Consider the following 16,553-nt stretch of genomic DNA (forward strand, 5'->3'; position numbering starts at 1 on the left):
CTTAAATTACTCCCAAACCATAGTATGGGACACATGGTGTTTTTTTAATGGATCAAGCTCAACTGAAATGATTCATGGTCTGGTAGTCACTGTTTTTTTTTTTTTTTTTTGTGTGTGAAATCTTTTGTATGGGACTACTATTCACTCATAAATTATACGGGGAAAACATTACGTACACAGTCCATTCTATATATAATGAAAAAATAAAAGTAGAAATGATGATGATCAAAGAAACCGTCTGGGATCCGTAACGTTGATACTCCAATGCTGGTTACGTAGTCCCCTTTCTCCAGCCACCTTTCTATCCCATGCCAACTCAATTTTTCTCCGCTCCGATAACCCGCAAAATGTCTGCAAGCTCTCATCCATGGCATCGTGAAGCTTCCACCATCTGTGGTGGGCGACATCACTTGCATACACAAGCTGGTTTTCTATGTCCCAATTACAATCATAGTCCCTGTAGCAAAGCCAGGGCTTTAACCCTAGATAATGTATGGAATAAAGTTTGGGCGGGTCTGAACCAAAGAGCTGGTTCTTCACGCCAGCTTCAACTGTACTGTTGGACCAAAAGTTCTTGAGGAAATTGACTCTCTTGGGGAAGCGATGCCACCAGACGAAGACTTCGTTAAGAAAACCTTGGTCACCGCCGTTGTAGGAAACTATGTCTTTGATATGATTCATGAGGATCCGAAAGGTGCAGTTGGAAGGTTCGATTGTCATGATGCCGGAGTTGAAGATGGAGCCGTCGTTGCCGGTGGCGGACATTTGAGGGAAGTGGAAGAGGAGATCGAGATTGCGGAGAACGATGATGTCGGCGTCAATGAAGATGATCTTGTCGTATTCGGTGAGCTGCCATAACCTGAACTTACTGTAGTTGTACTCATTGTAGGAGTCTTTCTCGGCTTTAGGGTTTCGGATTCGCTTGATGAGTCGGATCTGCCAGCCAGCAGCAGCGAGGGCGTCGCGTTTGGAGACAGGGATGGAGCTGTCGAGGAGGAGGAGGAGGTCGCGTTTGGTGCCTGTTCGAAGGAGACTCTGGGCGAGAGTAATGGCTCCACAAACGTAGGTATCGGAGGAATGTAGAACTGTGGCATATGCTTCTCGTTTAACACTCCTCGTGTCTGCTTTGATCTTGGACAGATCAAACACCTTGTCCACCCCTGGCATCAAGAGCGGAAGTTCTTTTCTTAATATTTGAATAGAAACAAAAATATTTTACTAATACAATAAAACATCGAAGCGCCTGTAGCTCAGTGGATAGAGCGTCTGTTTCCTAAGCAGAAAGTCGTAGGTTCGACCCCTACCTGGCGCGAATGCGATTCTTTTTCCTTAATTAAGATTTTAAACAAAACCCATCTCTATTCTGTACAAAATGGGCCGAGGACGCGACCAAAACCAGCTAACCAAGGATATTTTCAACATAAGCAACCTTCAGACTAATTTTCCCCACCCATATACCCAATACGTTGACACACCCATCATGCAGCCACATATAAAACAATTAGTGAATGATGATGCACTCCATACCTTTTGCCCAGAGAGGCAAAGCCAATTTGCAGGAGCCAACAGGCAATGAAACCTTCTGCTCTAACCTTGCCACTGACGGTTGGTAGAACCACCAATCCCCTTCTTGTCTCACCAAATCATCACACCTAAAAAGCTCCATCATTGGCCTGCACCTGCTCAGAAACACCAACTTGGTCCTCCAATTCCAGTCTCTCCTCCCTTTCTTCACCGCCAAATTGGCCGCTATTAGGTGAACTTGCAGCCTGAACACGTCCCTGCGCCACCCTTCTTCTGGGTACTTGCATGGCAATTTGGCCACTATCAAGTCCATATCCCAATAACGCCTGAAATCGGGCATTGGTATCTCCGGACACATTGTACCCTCCTTCTCTTCCTCTTCATCAATCCACTCCGGGAACAAATCTGTCCAGTTGAACAACTCCGATACCTGTTGGAAATGGACATGGACAATTTCTCCATGAACTTTCCACTCACCCACATCCTCGTCATCCATGTTCACCATTCCTATCCTCATCCCTTTCCTCATTTCATTCAAGAAGCTTGGTTTCTCGCTCTTGACCATTTTCCTTTTGGCAGCCATGGCTTGATCTGCTTGATTCTCTTCCAAAGCTGCCTTCATCTTAACCCCCTTTTCCGCCTACATAATTTAAGATCAACCAAATGGGCATCCCAAACGCATAATCTAGCATCATTCAAAAAAAAAAAAAAAACTCACTCTGTTATAATGCAATAACAACAGGAACCGGCTCACCTTACCTTGTGATTGCACTCCCGCAAAGTGCACCGGACAAGTGCTGCAGCATTTTCATGATACACAGACAAAGATGGCCGGAGAAGAAGAGCAGCATAGACAACTACGAAGAAAGCGAGGAAGACCAGGTTGATTTTAAGAACCAAAGCTTTTGAAGGAGTGACCTTGATCAACATCTTCGGAACACTCACTCCTTCTAACACCATTTTATTTGTCTAGCCAGCTCCTTAATTTCTCTACCTTCACATTTATATATAGATTAGTTGATCATCACGATTTACATATTGTTGAAGGAGTTTCCCTCGAGTGGACGGCTATGAGACTATTGAGTGAAATGTTTACAAAAACAAGCAGAACCACTTAGGCAGTTCCACGTGTACTGTCTTTGTCTGGATTTCTAGCAAATAAAAACTTTACTTCTTTCTCATGTTGCTGCTGGTGTTCGTATTTCTGGACTCTGGAGTATTCTTGTGAAATTCCAAATATACCCTTCTTTCTTCTCCAAACTATCTACTCCAAGTAGAATTTCCCTCCCGTTTTACTTAGAAGTGTAAAATATGCATGGTATTTGAGTAATTTAAGGAGGAAATCATGGGTAGTATGGCGACCTAGGATTGGGTAGGGGCAACCTAAGGGTTACGCTAAAGCAGGCCCGCCAACAACTATTTGGTTGGACGGTCATATCCTACGTACAGCCAAATGTCGCTTTTATCCGTTGCGAAGGTGCAAGCCCCCAACAGTTTTCCTTTATTTTTTTCTTTTTCTTTTTCCAAAAAAAATGACTTATTACTTCGTCTATTTCTTTTTTAATATTAGTTTTAAAAGATAAAAATAGGTTTAGGTTACGGCATCACACCTCACCAAATTGATTCGGGTTCATGTTTTACATGACAGATGCGGAGAGATTGTGGTAAACAATCACAATCAATCTCAATGTCAACCGTTTGATAAGTTGACGATCGATCAGGGCAAGCGGCCGAACAGATTACGTATGATCACGTAGTAGTAGTGACCACCCACCTAAGATTGTGAGATATCGATCTAGTGAAAAAATGATGATGGAAAGGAGAACAACATCACTTCTTTTAGTTTTAACCTTTTACCGATAAGAAAATTGATTACAGCCTCCACATCAACAGTCATGAGAACCATTTACAATGCAGCAATTAGTTAGAGGGTTAATTGTGGTTGTTCTGTGCCTTCACTCTTCCCCAAATCACAATTTTTGAACTAGACTACCGTCCTACCCCACATTAATGGCTAAATCTCCTAATTTGGTCAGAGAATTCATTCCACAGGTTCACCTGGATACGTTAATACTTAAAGTTACAACATATTTAAATGAGGAGCAGCTGCATAATAATGGAGAAAATCCCCCATATTTTTTTAATTTTAATCCAAATTAAATAATCATAGTCCTCTTCGTGTAATTGCTTAAATAATTGTGAGATTTGTAAAGAATATCATTAAATAATTGCTTAACCATGCTTCTGCTCATCAGGTCTAAAAGTGCCCAATGAACCTGACTGACGCTACACTGAGAAATTTGATGAGGTTCAGCTTGCAAAGAGCTGGGAGCCTTCATGTATGGTATCATTTCATGAGCCCAAGATATGATGAAAGGAAATACAATGATGGCCGAAAAATGATGTCATAATTGATCACACACTTCAGACACATTCTTGTGGGGCAAACCCTAGAATCAACACTGCTGCCCAAAATCATTATCTTGGATCGGGCTTGCCACATAAGTAGAGTATTTCATTTATGCGGGCATAGGCTGTTGCTATTTTTATAAGCTGATTAATCTTTAAAGTACCCTTAAAAAGAACAGATTGTATGAAAAATGATGAATCTCTACACAAAAGTATATCAGGGTCCCATGGATATCCCAACACAGGCATTTGCACTGACCCTTCCTATTGAATCACTTGTTAGCTGTCTCATTCTCCTATTAAAGTTCCTCCTTTTAGCTAAGACTGCCCCGACTTTTTATCTTTGAGCCACTCCAGGTTGTTACCTGAAAATCAAAAATATATTTTCTCAACCCAAAACAAAAAGGAGATATTATCTGATTAGTCGTACATAAACACTACATGTATATTTAGCATCAGTCCATCTGTTTTAACAAAGACTACTAAGAGAAAGATAGTCCGATTAGTCATGGCTGACCTTTTGTAGAAACATCCAAACATGCAATGGGATGGTCAGTGGATATTGCATATCCAATATATCATCTTTTTGTCACTTCTTGAATATGTTGAGAGTGGCTTTTACCAGGTGGAATGAAAATCAGGTCTTCCCAGCCCGAGTTCTTCTCACTAGTCTGCATCAGATGAAAGAAACAAAAACTAGTTGGGAATTCCAAATTTAAAAAAGAGTTAAGGAATACAATCAGATCCAGTTCTTGATTCCAAATACCTCCATTTTTCTTAGGACATCTTCCAAACTTCCTACCTGTTGAAAAATATATATATATATATATATCAAATAAAGGTCACAAAATTTATACATGTTGCAGGAAAGCATGCTTCAAAGTGCAAAATGGTAAACAAAATAAAATAAACAAACAAATAAATAAATAAATAAAATCAAACTAAAAAAAAAAAAGATGAGACAGGTATATCTGATGAGGATCCTAACTCCCAAATTTTTTCTGAGTGCTCTATTTTCTTTGACAGGCCAATCTATCAAATATCTTCTGTGCTGATTCTCTGCACATCTGAGTTATTTTCTTCTCAAATAGTTCCCAAATATCCCTTGTATATTTTTGTACATTTCATAAGAACCACATCTCTTTATCAAATAACAATGGCTTCTATGTAGAATATCAGACCCAAGAGTTCCAATATCAAATATGAACAATTCAACAGATTAGGATGCTCTAATTATTTTGGAGATTTCACTCTGTTCACTTCAATGGATTGTAGCCAATTTGAATAAAATAATATACATGCTCTTTTTATACCACACACAAAAGAAGGAAAAAAATTCCTTCCTTTTTATTGTGGGGGAAAAAAATACAATTCTTCAAAACTTGAAAACAAACATCAAAATATTGTTTAATAAAGAGCTGAATCCTATGACTTCCTGGTGAAAACCCAGAATTTCTGCAACGTTTAACACAGTTTACCCCTATAACTCATTATCATTTTTTTTTTCACCAATTTCAAACAATGCTAACCATATAAGGTCTTGATCACCTTATATCAGTGTATGACAAATTCTCACTGAAAAAGATGCATAAGATGTTGTACTCAAACATGGGTGTCAACATGGAAGTGTCAGCATGCCCAACAAAACAAGGGATAAGATATTAGAAATGGACTGCTCATGAAGATCAATTATAGATCTTTGTTTATCTAAGTCTGAAAGTACTCTTTTTCAACAAGAAGCTAAACCATTCAACAGAAAGAGAAATGACAATGGCAGTGGCAAGTAGTGATACCATGATATGTTGGGTGACACCAGGTCCTCTCGATGATCTTGAGACCTTTGAGAGTTCCTTTACTATGTCTTCCTGCATTTGCAACAAGCAAAGAATCCACAGTAAGTCATGAAATTATAAGAATCTGAGATTGAGTGTGTTTGGATTAAATGTGCATAAGGAGCCCATTGAGTCAAACCAACCTTTTGGAAGTATATTGGGCAGTACCGTCTGTTTTTCTTCTTCACAACCAGCAGGTCTGACTATAGATAAGAGATTAAAATCACATGAATCAAAGACACTGCTGTAGTGTATAATCCAATACAATAAAAAATTAAAAATTAAAACAAAACAAAACACCCAACAAATTTTCCAGGCCAAACCATAATGAGTTAATCCACAAAATCCATGTGCAATCATATATTTTGACAAGCCTCACATAGTATATATTAGGGAAGTGGAGATTTACAATCCATGGGTCATCTCACCCATGAGCTTATTTGGGGATGTTAATGCTTTGAGAGCTTTATAATTACAAATTGCAGATGTGGTAGATGATAATGAAGGATACTCAAACTGAACAAAAGTAGCAGAGGTTCCAAAATCCAAGCAAATTACTGTAACAGAAAGCAATTTCATATTCTTCCTGCCATTCAGAGAGAAAAACCAGCTTCTACCAAACCATAAATGGTCAATCATGTAGACATAGCATTTCAAGTAGAAGAAACATCCTATCCATGATTAAAAATATATATATATCAGAAGGTTGCATCTTGTCCTCAGCATTTGCATGCGTCCCACATCACTATTCTGGTTGCGCCCTAAAATTCTTTCATCATAGATATCATTTCAAATGCAATGTTGAGCATAACAAATGAGATGCACATGCTGAACAATTTTCAAAGCTTACTAGAAAAGTGATAATGTCAATGCTGCCTATTAGATTTGATAAGCAAATCAGCATACCTGAAAAACAGGAACCCCATCAAACCCACTCTTGATATCTGCAGCTTTCAGCTAAGAAACATGAAGGTTAGATGTTTCAGCTGATACAAGCAAATAAATAAGCAGTATTTAACATTTGGACAAAATAATGATAAAATGTTACACCATCATTTACATGGTAGCAGAGGCCTCTATTGCCAAATATCCTCCCAAGTTTCAAATACTCACATGGCAAACATTTTTTTTCCATTTCTTCAATTCTATTTTCGTTTTATATATATATATATATTAGAAGGATCTCACCTGCATATTAGAAGTCTAGTACGTTGGCAGCATCTGGGCTTACTAGACTTAGTCATGATAAATGTCCATGTGGCAGAAAACCTGGACTTAGTCATTATGCTGTGTGCACAACTAGCTTTGGGTGGACAAGATTGCCACTATTTTCGTTTAATTTTACATTAAAGGTGACTTTTTGTAATTTGTCGAGGCCTTTCCCCAAGAATATGGCACTAGCAGTTCCAACTACCCCCTCCCAACAACCGAAGTAGGTGATAATTCTTGAAATAGCATGCAACTTTAGTCATTTCATTAAAGGGCCTCTTCCTAAAAATATGAAACTAGCAATTTTTCTTCTCTTGTTGGGGGGTGGTCTTCCTTCTCAAAGCATGCACAGTGTGCAATAGGATGAAATCAGAGTTCAAAATGTCCTACTCACAAGCAATGTGATGATTTAGTGAAAAAATAGAAATCAACAACTAGGCGAATGGAGAGCAGGAGAGCCATGGAGAAGAGAAGAGCTGTGAGCCCTTGGAAGATCATATTTCAACATAGGATTTGAAAGAAATAGAGGATAAAATGCTGGAGAGTATTTCAATATGGATTAAATTCAGAGATAAAAGTTTGTCATGGCAGCTTGATGGGGTGCTCTGTGGTTGCTATAAGGATGGGAAACCATTTTTCTCAATATGTTTCAGAAAGGTGGTATATTCAATAGGTCGGAGATGCAAAGCAATACAGCCAGTTGATTCTTATTATGCCTGACAGACTCAATGAAGGCCAAAAGGTTTTCCATTATTTTCCTGGCTGGATTTGGGCGACTTGGTTGGGTCACACAAACAAACAAGTTGCACACCCTGCAGAGTTCTTCCCTCTAAGCCTCTAAAGGTGTGTAATTCCTATGCATCCTGTAACACAATTAACTGCTTGGTCAAGAGCATGGTTGTCAAAATGTAAATCATAACGTATCGGTTTTGTCAAAAAGTAATGTATTGTGTATTGTAAGATACAATCCTTAGTTATTCATATATAAACGATAAACTCCTGAATAATAATAATATATATATATATATATACACACACATATGCATTATGTAGTGTTCCAAAAAAAAACATCTATTTCTTTTCTTAATATCAAATAAATAAATAAAAAATAACCAAAAGTATCAAGTATAAAGTTATAGCATTCCACATTTCCTAGGGATGAGAAGCCCCTAACATTTATAAAAGATGACAACTCTTAACTGAGTGGAAGTGTTTTAAACCCGTGAAGGTTGTGGACGCACAACGGACAACATCCATCTAGTGTCAGCGGGTCATGATTAGGATGTCCCACATCCCTTAAGGAGGAGAAGTACCTAACATTCATAAAAAGTGATACCTCTGAACTGGTTGGACATGTTTTAAAGCGGTGAAGGAGGCCATGAATGCTAAGGACCCAAAGCAGACAATATCCACCCAGTGTTAGCATCCACCCAGTGTTAGTGGGTCATAACAAAATTATCAAAAAAGCAAGTTATATAAGTTACCAAAAGCTTCCTAAACATTCAAAATTTGTCATATCTCAATGCTTTTTTTTTTTTCTTTTTCATAAGTAAGAAATTGTATTAAAAAAAGCGCAAAAAGAGCGCAAGTCACATCTCAATGCTTAATCAGAACCTCCCAAATTAGTGACCAATACACTACTTTAAACCATGCTCCCTAATATAGTGAAAGAAATCCTATGGTCTTGGCATGGAAGAGTTGTGGGAGGAAAAAGAGGGGAAAACATTCGAGAACTACCTCATTATGCCTTTTTTACACTATTAGCAAGAACATTTTCTTTTAGACACTATTTAGCAAGTATATAATTACATAACTTTAGAAGGGGTGGAACCATTGGTTCAATCTCTTAAAGCCATGAAGGAGGCCATAACTTTAGACACTATTTAGCAAGAATATAATGACATAACTTTAGAAGGAGGCCATGAAGGCTAAGGACCAAAGCGGACAACATCCACCTAGTGTTAGTGGGTCATAACAAAATTATCAAAAAAGCAAGTTATATAAGTTACCAAAAGCTTCCTAAACATTCAAAATTTGCCCCATATCAATGCTTAATCGGAACCTCCCAAATTAGTGACCAATGCACTACTTTAAACCATTCTCCCTAACATAGTGAAAAAAATCCTATGGTCTTGGCATGAAAGAGCTGTGGGGGAAAAAGAGGGGAAAACATTCGAGAACCACCTCATTATGCCTTTTTTACACTATTAGCAAGAACATTTTCTTTTAGACACTATTTAGCAGGAATATAATTACATGACTTTAGAAGGGGTGGAACCATTGGTTTAATCTCTTAAAGCCTCTCCCATTTCAACCATGCTCCTTTGGTGCCATCAGTTTATGGATGTTGGCCCTTTATCCTTGTTTGATTTCATAGATTGGTTGGGAGCCCCTTAGTGTTTTAAGGCCTGGTGAGTGTTTTTTCTTCTTTTCCCCCTCAACTTTGGCATCATTTGTATACCACCTATGTATGTAGGTTGTGCCCTCCTTTTTGTTAGGCACTTTTCCAATAAATTTTTCCTTGCCAATAAGCATGCACACATAGAAGGCAGTTTGTGCATTGTCATGTGTTTATTTTTTACCTAAATTTTCTATCATCATTATTTATATTTGCTCAATGTATACTTTCTCATCAAAATCGCTAGAAGATAGTTGGTAACCATAGGTGTGTTGTGTGTGTGTCTAATGAAAAAAACAGCTACTAATAAATATAGGATATGTTCAGTGATCAATAGTCATCATAGCATTCATTTTTTAAATACCAAAACTTGGATCATTACACAATCGATAAGGCATTTAATAGTGGATAATCACAAAATTGGAGTAAAAATTTCCTATAGTTCCCCTCCTCCTCAATTCCCCTTTCCATCTTGTCTTTTGATATGGTCCATTTATGAATGACAATAGACATACAAGGAAAAGGGAAAAGACAACACTTTTATTAATATGAAGATAGTTCATTCAGGCGGGCAACATGTGCATAAATTACTTATGCAGAATCAAATGAGAAGTGATAATCAGTGTATATCAAAGCAGATGCACATGGGCCCATCTTGGGCTTGTTTTTGTTGAACTTTGAATAGGTGAGCCAAGGTTCTGATGTGATGCAGTTAAATTAGAGTCATACTTTTTTTAATATATATATATAAATAAGCAAATAAATTGATGCCAAACTTTTTCATGGCCCAAACAAGTCCACACTCTCCCATATAGGAGTAGTCTATCCATTTTGGTGGAAACCTAAGAAAGAAATAGACCACCTTTGCCATTGCTTTTTAGTGGAAATGAATCAACAACCTCAGTAGCATGGTGTGGTACACTGGTACTCACTTTCTCAGAGTGATTCAAATGCATAAAAACTTTTGAGATTACATTCCAAAGCTATAACTTATATTTAGCACTAACCTCCAAGGCATTCTTTATTTGAACAGGATCAGGTAAAAATCGGAATGCAATTCCTTCAACCTTCAACATATAAACCTGTGAATTGGGATTGAGAGAGAGAGAAAGAGAGGCCAACACTTCAGCCAAGAAATAATGTGGATCTATATCAAACTAACAAATAAAGAGAGGAATGATTTAGTGAAGAAAAGTGGACACACACTTAAACTAATAAATAACACTTGTATAATTGAATACCAATCTGTAGCCCATATCACTAAAATGAAGATTCATGGCTTATACCTTTTAACAACAATCCTTGGTAATTAAGATAATAGAAACAAAGTCCTTTTTCAGTTTGCTTTCAATCTTGAATAGGGGAGATTCTACATATAACAACCATCCAATAGCTACAAAAATAGGAAGAAAATTCAATAACTAATATTTTGAAGAAGCAATTGATAACCACTCCAAAACCCAAAAATCCTCCACAGTATTTGTAAGTGAAAGAAAAACCAATCTACTAATATAATCATGTCTAGTTATATTCACCGATCATAGTTTGCCAAGTCTTTCCAACCCATTTATAATTGCTTAAAAGTGATTTTGGTTGAATCTTTTACCAACAGTACAAGAAAAAACTACATATGTACTGCTTCCAGCTTGGGTGGCTGCCCAATATTTAGAGTTAATAATCTAAGATTGCACCTCATCTGTATAAATCTGAGATAATTGAGCAATTGAATTTCAAGAGACCGCTGGAACCAGATGCGGTAGCCATATGGCACAAATCACCTGGCATTGTGGCTTGAGTTTATTACACTATGTTTAAAACCAAATTTTAAAGAAAAAGCATTTAATTAAAAGAGGTTAAATGAAAGGAATTAAACTTTATTCCATTCATTTTGTTCGGCATTTGACATTGAAATAAAAATAATTCATTTCTTTCATTTGGTTTTATAAAAGAATTGATCTTTTTACTATCACAACCTTGGTTCAATGACAAGAAAAAACAATTTTAAATATGATTAATATATTACTCATCCATTAATAAAACCAAAGTAATGAAATGGTTCACTTAGACATCCATGTCCAAAAGAAGAGCTCATGCATACTCTTAAGAGAATTAGAAAAAAAAAAAAAGGTCCAAATTATTATTTAAATTTTTTTAAAAGATGCATTTTGAATTACCATCCTCGAAAACACTAAAAGAAAATCATCAAATCTATTTGTATTCTATAGATTTTCAATGTGTAAAAAATCTAAAACATGCTAGACAAAAATTTATTTGCTCATTTTGTATGGACTTCACTTTTTTTTTTTTTTCCTTTTTTTCTTTTTGTCTTTTTGCCTTTTTTGGATAAGCGAGAAAAAAATATATGAATAACACCTAACAATAAGAACAACATATACATTAGGTCTTCTATATCGACCATTTAAAAAGAAGAGCTAATGTATACTCATTAAAAAAAAGTCCAGAATTATCATTATATACTCTGAATTGTTGAGTTGTATGTAAACGTAAAATAGAAAAAAAATCATTAAATTATTTGTATTCTATATAAATTTTGAAAATGTAAAAAAATCCAAGACAATGATGGAAGAATTTATTTGTATATTTTAAGATTTTGAAATACGTAAAAATATAAAAAATACTATGTGATGGTAGATGAAGAAACAAGATGATTGATGATAAAAAGAGTCAAGAAACATATAATAAATTGTAAAAAAGATGGGAACAAAAAGGGTAATGTTGGATGATAGGAAATTTCGGTCTAACTTGTGTTTGAAATAACCCAAAATTCTTTGGAGGAACTCAAATTTAAAAAGAAAAAATAAAATTTAAAAAAACACAACCAAATTAACAAAAATCCTTACCATATATAGTCTTTACATTCCACACACTAGAATTGAGTATCAAATAAATTCCTTCCATTTCTCTTCAAATACTTCCATTCCATAAAGAAAAAACAATGAGAGTTTATAGGGGTGGTTTATAGACAAATAAGTTTTCTAACCAATTGGTTGTTTGACTTGTTTCTTACACTTCTTTTTTTTTTTCTTGATAGGTAAAAATTAATTGTATTAAATGGCACAAAAGTATACATGTTGTATACAAGGATGCCAACCAGACAAAAGTCCAAGGTAAGGGGCACACAAAAAACAATATCCATGCCTTAGAGCCTAACCAATCCACAAAGTCCACCATGGACAAAGGGTAGTCACCTATAGACACTGCAACCCATTCCAACCAATTATACATGAAAGATTGTTTAATTGTTTGGCCAACCTTTTCAATATTATTGAAGCTCTCCTATTTCTCTCCCTCCAAATAGTCTAGAAAAGGCAGAATGGAGCAGCTTCCCAAACCTTTGTTCTCTTCTTTCCAACAAGGAAACCTGCCAGCTCTGAAGTGCAGTTTTCAATGAAGAATGAATCGCCCAACAAACATCAAAAAATGCAAAAATCAACAACCGCAATAAGACTGCTTTCAATCAACAAAGAAGAATATAACCAATTGCTTCTTCTTCTTCTTCTTCTTCTTCTTTCCTAATATAGCATCTGTTAGGCACCTCCAACCCTCCCTTTTAAGCTGATCCCAAGTTAAAATCCTGCCCCACATGGCTTCCCATGCAAATAAGCTAACTCTTGATGGTACCTAGGAATTCCAAACTGTACCAAAAGGCCACCCTCCCAACTAACAGAGAGGAATAGAAAGACTTCACTGAGACTATTCCACCTTTTGTGTTACACCAAACCAAAATATCTTTAGTGTCCCTGTTAATGGTCTTCTCTTGCAACCTCCCAATAAAGGCTTCAACCTCCTTTAACTCCCAATCATGCAACTGCTTTATAACCTATGAACCCTAAAAAATTCTCTGTGTGGTGGAAAAACCCTGATCCAATCCATGGTTAACTAAGAATAGTCAAAATAAAAGATGGAGTTTATTACATGCATTGTTGTTATTGGTTAACATGCTCAATTTACTACTCCAACACTAGTCATCACATTGTTAGATATTCATTTTCCTATGACTTGCATCACATTGTCAGATATTCATTTGGCATTGATGACTAGAGGTGTAGAAACAGGTGGGCAGATTGGCCTAGCATGCCAAAAGATTAGTTCATGCTAGCCTGGCTGGATCCTTCATGTAGTGTTGGACCAAGCATGATGGCACGATGGCCTGGTAGGGTCCAAGCCAATAGGCAACAGTTATTTAAATTTTTTAATTCCCAATGGCTATAATGCATCCAAAACTAAAAAAAAGGGCCCTTCCAATGGTCATATAATGGCTAGTTTGGAGTGTAAATGTATAAATGATCATAAATGCATCCAAGAGTAAATATCCCCTTATAGTGGCTATATAAGAATGAAGATATTTCAATTTAATTTTCTATTTGCATAAGAACTTTATATAAGAAATTTCAATTCCAAAAAAAAAAAAAAATTGCATATTTTTCTAGTTTTCCCAATTCTTATGATGTAAATTTTTTTCAAAGATTAACTAATGCATATAATTGATAGTTGGGTTGATGTCAACCTGTTTGGGATGTACTAATACAATTCTCACCTTTTTTTTGTAATTTTTGAACATTTACGTTTTCCATTTTGTTGAAATATTGAATAACAAAGTTATATTTTATCTATTTTACTTTTATATTCCAATTTTTATTTATTTATTGTTATTGTTACTAGAGTGTAATTTAGACAAAAATTTAAAACTTGTACAAATTTTAACATTACTAATAAAAATAAAAATACATAATTATCTAAGTTTTCAAGCAAAAGAAAAAAAAAAAAACAAGAATACTTTATGAGAATGCAAAGTGACTATTAAAAAAAAAAAAACCCACGTGCACTTTAAATATATTCTAAATTTTTTATCCAAGAATTTGTTTTCAAAAGAAATTAGAAAGTCTTTTTAGAGAATAGAAAGACTTGCAACATAATAAATAAATCATTTTTAAAATTTTAGAAATAACTATGATAAATCTTTTTTTTACATATTTTAAGGAAAATGTGGTGGAGCAAGCCAGCCTGCCAGCACAGAATATTTTCAGCTGGACTGGGACACCCAGCACAATGGCCAGCTAAAAACGTCTTTTTAGCTTCATTGACGGGACTCATCATCCATGGCCACATCACAATATTTTATTTATTTTTTGTATGGGTAAACACAGAAGAGAATATATCAAATATTAAAGGAAGCCCAAAGGGCAACCCAAGGCATACAGGAAGTATACAGTTGGTGCCAAAAAGCTAAAAAGAGCAAAATAGGAGTAAAACAAAAACCTCACCTGTTCTCACCTAGAGCCCAACCAATCAAAAAAGTCGAGGCTGCATCACAATATCCTACAAGCACACTTGTTCGCATAGGCAAACACATATTTAATCTAGCCCCATCCATAATTGATCATCAAATTTAGAATCTATTATAGTGTCCCATAAAAAGGTTTGCACAGAAAACCCAACATATAAGGGTCATTTAAAAGAGAAAAGTGGATGCTTTACATGTGCTAGTTTCCTGAATAATTCAACTGCCTGGGCAAATTGTCCAGCTAGATTAACAAGCATCCTCACCATGAGGAGAACCTAGTTCATCAAATTAAACTATAGTAGGTTTAGTAAAAAAGATTGATCATTGTTCTCTGTGAAACCACAAGTAGAACACGCTCAACCCTGATATAGCACCCATCTGAAATCCTCAACATGCCATCCACCAAATATTTCACTTCTATTCTAGATAATGCACATCATCAACTTTCAAATTTCTAGCACTAGGCTTGCATTTCAAGCATTTCCATGAAATATTTGTCATTCCCTTAGATTAAGGGTTTAAATCTATGCACAAAACTATCAGGCAATTCCAATTCCATTACCGAACCACAAAACCCTACAACACTAATATTGAAACGGAAAGAAAATAAGAAATTACATAAGTTCCAAATATATACCTGATCAAGACTAATGGGAACAACCCTAGCCTGACTTCGTAGTTCCCTTGTCCGCGACTGAACCTGTAAATCACGATAAACAGAAACAGCATTAAGAGAAAACCTAAAATTTGGTTAAGATTTTTTCTAGTTAACGATCCGGAGAAGGAAAACCAGAGAAATTTCGTTTTCTTTTTCCCTTTTTCCGTTACTCTGGACAGAAATTATACAAAGGGAAAAAAAAGGGAGAAAAAGAAACAAACAAACTTGAGCGAGAAACGCTTCCGCGTCTTCCTGGCGAAAGCAGAGCAAGCCAATGGACTTGATCCCGTTGGGATCGGAAATCAGCACGAACTCGTTGTTAGAGTTGCTAACTGTGTACACCGCGGTTCCAGCGAGGCTCTTGGCCACGTGGTCGGAGCTCAGGGCGACGCCCAAGTCTCGTTTAGCCCCACGAGCCTCTTGCGACATCGACGCAAACGGCAAAGAACTGAGCGGAAGCGAACGCCTCAGCGCCGGAGGCGGCCAGTTGCCCGCGAGTCGCCTGGTATCATCGAGTCGACTGGCGAGTTCGGCGCCAAGTCGAAGGCAGTGTTGGTGGATGAAGGTGGAGAATGATAGCAGAGGATTTGAGGGTTTTGGAGGCTCCATAGTCCGACGTTGCAGAAGAACAAACAGCCCCGGTTCGGATTCGATATATCTGACATGTAGTGTGGAGACACTGTATATCTTCACATGCCAGTGACAATGGTAAAATAACTGCCCAATCAATGAAAAGGATCTAGTTGAAAGTAGGAGCAACTTTGTCACAGCAGCTGGAGGGTGTATACAGTGTACACGTAAATTAAGAGCGCGTGGATAAGGTCTGATCGCCGAAGTGGCAAGTGTGGGGCGTCCAACAGGGTGTGGACCAAGCCCAGCCCAGTTAAATCAACTGAGGATTCCAAGCCCATTGGGCCTACGTAGCTCTAGCAGTCTAGCTATAGCCTGGCTTGTTAGCAAAGTTATTGAGTCGATGATTCCCTTGTTACATGCACCTTACAGTTAACCCGTATCATGATGGGTTTAAGATTCTTTAATTATTAGGATTCTCGAACTTGAACATGAGATGACAGTTTAAAGGGATAAAAATCTACATCTATAATGCTCATGGATCCTTGGACTGACCTTTAATATGATTCTCGGACGACCACGTACATACAGTTGCAACCATCTATTTTTCTAGTATTTATTCCCCTCACCAGGAGGCAGCATAGGATT

General features: G+C 36.7%; 2 protein-coding genes and 1 non-coding gene across 5 annotated transcripts; 1 reads left to right on the forward strand and 2 right to left on the reverse strand.

Moving 5' to 3' along the window:
• Nucleotides 1-152: 152 nt before the first annotated feature.
• LOC100266116 (UDP-glucuronate:xylan alpha-glucuronosyltransferase 2) lies at nucleotides 153-2,706 on the reverse strand. Of its 2 annotated transcripts, none has more exons than XM_002282726.4 (3): nucleotides 2,284-2,706; nucleotides 1,528-2,164; nucleotides 153-1,160 (listed from the first exon to the last, which is right to left on the reverse strand). In XM_002282726.4, the coding sequence occupies exons 1-3, from the start codon at nucleotides 2,482-2,484 to the stop codon at nucleotides 226-228; spliced, it is 1,773 nt and encodes a 590-aa protein (XP_002282762.1). In that variant the 5' UTR covers nucleotides 2,485-2,706; the 3' UTR covers nucleotides 153-225. The 2 variants fall into 2 exon arrangements, with proteins under 2 accessions (XP_002282762.1, XP_019071805.1); XM_019216260.2 differs by having other exon boundaries at nucleotides 2,279-2,366.
• Nucleotides 1,240-1,312, forward strand: TRNAR-CCU (transfer RNA arginine (anticodon CCU)). Its single transcript has one exon. It is a non-coding gene; the product is annotated as a tRNA-Arg (tRNA).
• Nucleotides 2,707-3,913: 1,207 nt separating the features above from the next.
• LOC100255735 (protein TIC 22, chloroplastic) lies at nucleotides 3,914-16,045 on the reverse strand. Of its 2 annotated transcripts, XM_019216702.2 has the most exons (9): nucleotides 15,561-16,045; nucleotides 15,315-15,377; nucleotides 10,380-10,454; nucleotides 6,672-6,722; nucleotides 5,909-5,968; nucleotides 5,727-5,798; nucleotides 4,700-4,735; nucleotides 4,451-4,604; nucleotides 3,914-4,298 (listed from the first exon to the last, which is right to left on the reverse strand). In XM_019216702.2, exons 1-8 carry the CDS (start codon nucleotides 15,942-15,944, stop codon nucleotides 4,512-4,514), a joined length of 834 nt encoding a protein of 277 aa, XP_019072247.1. In that variant the 5' UTR covers nucleotides 15,945-16,045; the 3' UTR covers nucleotides 3,914-4,298; nucleotides 4,451-4,511. The 2 variants fall into 2 exon arrangements, with proteins under 2 accessions (XP_019072247.1, XP_019072248.1); XM_019216703.2 differs by lacking the exon at nucleotides 6,672-6,722.
• Nucleotides 16,046-16,553: the final 508 nt, after the last annotated feature.

Source organism: Vitis vinifera, chromosome 18 (assembly GCF_030704535.1).
Source record: "Vitis vinifera cultivar Pinot Noir 40024 chromosome 18, ASM3070453v1".
In the NCBI taxonomy this organism is placed as follows: domain Eukaryota; kingdom Viridiplantae; phylum Streptophyta; class Magnoliopsida; order Vitales; family Vitaceae; genus Vitis; species Vitis vinifera.

Excerpts from the sequence above, each read along its gene's own strand:
- LOC100255735 (XM_019216702.2), bottom strand. The coding sequence starts at position 15,944 with ATGGAGCCTCCAAAACCCTCAAATCCTCTGCTATCATTCTCCACCTTC. Across the intron at positions 5,969-6,671 it reads ATGGGGTTCCTGTTTTTCAG|TCAGACCTGCTGGTTGTGAA; the intron begins GTATGCTGATTT and ends TCTTATCTATAG. Across the intron at positions 5,799-5,908 it reads GCCCAATATACTTCCAAAAG|GAAGACATAGTAAAGGAACT; the intron begins GTTGGTTTGACT and ends TTGCAAATGCAG.
- LOC100266116 (XM_002282726.4), bottom strand. The coding sequence starts at position 2,484 with ATGGTGTTAGAAGGAGTGAGTGTTCCGAAGATGTTGATCAAGGTCACT. Across the intron at positions 2,165-2,283 it reads TGCGGGAGTGCAATCACAAG|GCGGAAAAGGGGGTTAAGAT; the intron begins GTAAGGTGAGCC and ends TAAATTATGTAG. Across the intron at positions 1,161-1,527 it reads TTTGCCTCTCTGGGCAAAAG|GGGTGGACAAGGTGTTTGAT; the intron begins GTATGGAGTGCA and ends TCTTGATGCCAG.